Source organism: Castanea sativa, chromosome 5, assembly GCF_040712315.1.
Source record: "Castanea sativa cultivar Marrone di Chiusa Pesio chromosome 5, ASM4071231v1".
NCBI classification, from domain to species: domain Eukaryota; kingdom Viridiplantae; phylum Streptophyta; class Magnoliopsida; order Fagales; family Fagaceae; genus Castanea; species Castanea sativa.
In genome coordinates, this window is record NC_134017.1 from 25,629,571 (window position 1) to 25,635,200 (window position 5,630).

The 5,630-nt window shown below is 34.6% G+C and overlaps 1 protein-coding gene across 1 annotated transcript; it reads right to left on the bottom strand.

Moving 5' to 3' along the window:
• Positions 1-2,190: 2,190 nt before the first annotated feature.
• On the bottom strand, positions 2,191-3,453 carry LOC142634982 (uncharacterized). The gene is made up of 3 exons (XM_075809208.1): positions 3,010-3,453; positions 2,743-2,814; positions 2,191-2,646 (listed from the first exon to the last, which is right to left on the bottom strand). Exons 1-3 carry the CDS (start codon positions 3,451-3,453, stop codon positions 2,191-2,193), a joined length of 972 nt encoding a protein of 323 aa, XP_075665323.1.
• Positions 3,454-5,630: the final 2,177 nt, after the last annotated feature.

A 5,630-nucleotide genomic window follows, 5' to 3' on the forward strand; every position in this document is an offset into this window, starting at 1 on the left:
ATGTTATTAATACTCAGTGGCAATCACTGGCGGAGCCAGAGGGGGCACCTGCCCCTGACTCCTAAATTTTTTTTTGTTGTATTAGTAGTCACATGGAGGAAAAAAAAACCTTCTACTTGTTGAAAGTGACCAAATCATTGTTTTTGTCTTGTCTACGTGTAACTTGCTTCTATTTTACTATTTACTTTTATATTATTATTTATATAATTTTTACCATTTATGATACTTTTCATAGTATTTTATCTTTGAATGATACTAGAGATATTACAAATTTTACTACTTATGTCTTACAAATTAGCATGTCACCAATCACAAAAAATAATTTCAAACATTTATTCATTATATTTTTTAAGTAACACTAATCATATTTTTACTCCATCAGTTTGTAAATTTTTTAGTAGCTATGAATTGGTTGTTTTTGTTTATTTATTTTAATAATATGAAATATATTCATATTTGCTTACAATTGTTTATTTATTTTGTTATTATTGTTGATTAATGTTTTTTAGATAAATTTCACTTTTAATCTCGTCTTTTAATTTTGCCCCCTCTAGACTAAAATCCTAGCTCCGCCACTGGTGGCAATCCAAAAATAATGCTAGCTTCATGAGGTAGAAACTCTTGCTTAATCAGGTTAGTCTTCCAAGTATGGGATTCATCATCAATCAGAGTACTAACTGTGGAATTCGGACTAAGAGAGGAGATCGGGGATATGATGTTACTGTAGCTGGCATTTGGTAACCATTTATCACCTTTAACTTTAATGGAATTACCATCACCAACTCTCCAAACTGAACCCAACTCAATAACATGTTTAGCTTGGACAATACTTTTCCATGCACAAGATCCTTTGTTGTAGCTAGTTGCCTTTAGGATTGAATAGTTCGGAAAGAACTTGGCCTTAAACACCCTATGGAGCAAATAATCCTCATGGTTTTTCAAGCGCCAAAGTTGTTTGGCAAGAAAGGCATCATAGAACTTGCCCAACTCTCTGAAGCCCAAACCCCCTTCACTCTTTGGAAGACACAATTTCTCCCAACTCACCTAGTGGATTTGCTTTTGTTCGCCTTTGTAACCCCACAAAAACTTTCTTATTAGCACTTTAATTTCCTTGATCAGCCCTCTTGGGAGTTTGAAGCAAGATATGGTGCAAGTGGGGATCGCCTGAACCACCGCCTTGACTAAGATTTCCCAACCGGCTTGGAATAAGAGCTTTTCCTTCCAACCCTTGAGCTTCTTCTAGATCCTCTCCTTGATGATGCTAAATGATTTCTTCTTGGCTCGACCAACCAGAAATGGCAAGCCCAAATACTGTTCATATCTTTGAATAGCTAAAACTCCCAAAAGTCTTTTATTTCCTCCTGAGTCTGGGCTAGTGTGTTTGAGCTGAAAAATAGATTTGTCTTGCCCCTGTTAATATTTTGACCCGACACCTCTTCATAAAGCCGAAGGATTGATTGAATCTTCTGACATTTAGTAATAGAAGCTCTGCAGAAAATGAGACTATTGTCTGCGAAAAGTAGATGAGAAATCTGAGGACCAACTAGACAAAGAGAAACACCTCGAAATGCTACCATCGCTTTCGGCTTTCTTCAAGAGACCATGTAACCCTTTTGTCACCTGTAAGAACAAATATGGGAACGGAGGGTCACCCTAACAGAGGCCCCTTTCAGGCATAATAAGACCGTGTGGTTGGCCATTCAGTAAGATAGAATAGGAGATAGATCTGATGCTCATGGAAATAAGCGATATCCACCTTTAGCAAAACCCCATATTTTCCATGATTTTTTCAAGGAACACCTACTTAACCCGATCGTACGCTTTGCTCATATCAAGCTTTGCAACCATTGACCCCATCTTGCCAGATCTCTCGGATTTCAAATAGTGGAGCGTCTTGTGAGCAATCAAGATGTTATCGGTAATGAGTCTATCCGATATAAATGCGCTTTGGGTTTCTAAAATTAGCTTAGGAAGAAACTTTTTCAGGCAGTTAGCAAGCACTTTAGCAATAAGCTTATATAACACGTTACTCAAACTAATAGGCCTAAAATTCGTGACCTATCTTGGGCTTTGGATTTTAGGAATAAGAGTATGGAATGTGTGATTAAGGCTTAGAGGAATTATACCTAAATTCCGCACAGCCAACATTGTAGCAGAAACTTCTCCACCAACTTTAGACTAGTACTGTTTTTAGAAAAGGGGAGGGAGCCCATCAGGGCTAGGGGCCGTGTTAACTTCCATTTGCTTGAGAGCAAATTGGACTTTAGAGGCTTTAAAAGGTCTAAGTAACTCCACATTCATTTCTTGAGTAACTAGAGGCTCAACTCCACCCAGAACTTCATCAAACACCATAGGATTAGACAAAGATAATAGAGAAGAGTAAAACCTAACAATCATACCCCCAATTTTGTTTTCATCCTCAATCCAATTCCCATTATTATCTTTAAGACCCGCTATGAAATTACGTTTGTTTCTTCCAGTTGCTCGACAATGAAAGTACTTGGTATTCTGATCACCATCCCTGAGCCAATCAATTTTAGATCTTTGGTTCCACATACACTCTTCCATATCCATCAATTTATTAATTTCATCCATCAGAGTTTTAACTTGACTATTACCCCTCCCTGCAATAGCTTCAGCTTTAGCCTTAGTCAATAATTTTCCCTTTTAGACTAAAGTTAATCTGATATTATCGAAGGTATGTTTATTCCAAGATTGCAACTGAATTTGATAATCACTAACCTTTTTCAGTACCTTACCCATTAGATCACCCTCCGAACACATATCCCAAGTTGAATGAACCACCCCATCACACTGTTCATCTTTGAGTCACATAGCTTCAAAACAGAAAGGCTTCTGAGGGCGGTAGAAACAATTGTGGACATCATCTGAGCAAAGCCAAATAGGCTTATGATCTGAAGAATACCCCGACAGATGGTGAAGATGTACCGATGGGAATTTAAGTAATTATTTAGCAAAGGCAACGACTCTATCGAACTGGACCAATACCAACGGACCCTTATATCTTCTATTGCACCATGTGAACGGCAACCCAGAGAAACCAAGGTCTTTAAGACCACAGTAATCTAAGCCATCTCGAAATTTTTGCATCTCCTTCTTAAGCCTCATAGCTCCCCCTAACTTCTCCTCCAGTCTTGTTATTTTGTTAAAATCGCCGATATAGAGCCACAACAAATCAATTTGAGTGTTGAAGTAACAAAGCAGGGACCAAGAATCTTCTCGATTGATTGTCTCCAGAGCTCCATAAAACCCCATGAACCGCCAGGCATCATCAATCCTTGGATTTACCACTGTGTCGATATGATGCAGAGAGAAAGTACGAATGTGAAGATCCAACTCATTCATCCACAGCAAAGCAAGCCCGCCACTAAGATGTCTTTGAGGAACAACAAACATATTATCAAACTTCAAACGACATCGAATTTTCTCCATATGCAAACTTTTCTTTTTGATTTTCCATCAAGAATATCAACCTCTTATGATACTTTAATAGTTTATAATAGAATAAAATTAATCAAAATGATTTTATCGATTGTTAGATTTTTTTTTTTTTGGATATACACGGCACTAAATAAATAAAATAAATAAAGGTACAACCTTTTTTTGGGATATGTTTCAGCAGCAGTGCGGGTTTTTTAAATGAATTCTCATCTTCCAAATAAAAAAAGCAATATATCCAATAAGAGATTTTCTCAAGAAAAAAAAAAAAATCCAATGTTCCCATGCTGCTGATGCAAGAAGAGAACTGTCAAAATTTGTAATGATATACTTATCCCAAAAAAAAAAAAAGATTTGTAATGATATAGATTAAAAAATAAAATCTATATCTCAGCTTATTTTATCTGTAAGATTGGCCATACCAAGATGAAATGTTTTATGTTAGTTTTACCGTTACCTAATTAGCATGACATGTGAGAATTAAATATTGATTTGAAATATATGTTGTTGTTTTGAAAGATATGTTTTTGCTAAAAAAATTTCTATGTATATTTCTATTTATAGGTGGAGAAATGCATAAAATTATTGAGTACATTAATGAGATTTTAAAATTATGTATACAAAAAAGTATATTCATAAGTTTATAACCAAAACTTTGTAGCAGAGGACTACTAGTAGTAGCATTATAATATTTCTAAACTCAAATAAGTATGTAAAATTGTCTAATTTTCCATAATTATTTATGCACGACAAAAAACCTTAATACCATTATAATAAACTTCATTCCATTATCATTTCTAAAGGGAACCGTTAGCACTCATCATTCATAAAATAAAATTTATTCCATTATAATTTCCAAAGGGAACTTAAAAATTTTCTTTAATTTTTTATATTTGAAAATGTACTTTATTGGCAAATCAAATTATCTTATAGAAAAAAGAAAAAGAAAAAGGGTTATCTCCAGAGTCAGTAATTCCTGCTCCAACCCACTTCATGGAATTTGAGAAAACCATTCATGTGTACTTTTAGGTTGTGCTCGTGTTTGTTTCACTTGAAAATTTATCAATTAACTGTGAACAGTTAAGAACTCTATCTATATTGGAATTAAACTAAAAAAACTAAAGAATCTTACTCTGTTAAGAACTTAATACTAACTTGCACATGATAATTATTTCATATTCAATTTTATATCTTAGTCCACACTCCAAAATGAGCTTGTTGAAGATCATAAGTATACATCCATCCTGAATGATCACGAATGAAGTATCAACTTTAGGAACAACTAGGTTTTAGTCGCTTCATTTTTGACAAGGATACGAAACAGAAGTGGCATTCTTTGGTGTGGTCCATGCAGACCTGTTTATATCCTTCATCAAACAACTCCAAAAATGGGTTATGGGGAGTAGGACATATACTAAATATACAAGAAAGAAGAGATTAGTACGGCAAACTTCAATGACTAGTAAGATCAGAAAGCGACATCTTCATGACCATTCGACATATATGAACAAGTTGTATCTTGCAAGGTGTGCTAGTGTGTGTGGATTGTGGAAAGATTTGTAAGAGACCTGTTAAGTAACCAAGTTTGAACCAACCATTCAACCAGGCCAAAGAAAGTTAATATATGCCGATGATCAATTTCAATTACTCTTTCTGCTTTATTAGCAGACATACATATATGTTTACTAAGTAATTTATGGACCTTTTCTGGAATGTACGTTGGAAACGCCAAGTAATGCCATTGATCTACTAGCTAGGATCTTGGTGGTTGGTTTCTACTAGATTTTGGTTTGATGTTGATAAGGTATCGATCAATGATTACATGACCATCTGATGCTTCAGACTAGGGAAAGAGCCAGGATTCAAACTTAAGGGGGCCAATGTTCTTTGTTCTTAGAGTTTCAAAAATTGGAATATCAATACTAGAGGTTAACAAAGTTGCATTATTAGCATTAATTTATTAATTATTATTTGAATTTTTTCTTTTCAAAAAAATTTAATAATATGATTTTATAATCAAGAGTTTTACAAGTCAAATGGCACATTTTAATATTTTCAAAGTTTAACTAATGTGTGGATGAAACAATCAATATGTGACATAGGAGTTGTTTCTATGACTATAAGAGTGGAGTCATTTAAGAGGGGCATAAAACTCTCAAATGAGAGGGAGA

Bases quoted from the DNA above. Each gene is read 5' to 3' on its own strand.
- LOC142634982 (XM_075809208.1), bottom strand. From the start codon at position 3,453: ATGGAGAAAATTCGATGTCGTTTGAAGTTTGATAATATGTTTGTTGTT. The intron at 2,815-3,009 runs GTATTGGTCCAG...AAAGATGAACAG, and splicing joins GAAGATATAAGGGTCCGTTG to TGTGATGGGGTGGTTCATTC. The intron at 2,647-2,742 runs GTTAGTGATTAT...TTATTGACTAAG, and splicing joins TGGGTAAGGTACTGAAAAAG to GCTAAAGCTGAAGCTATTGC.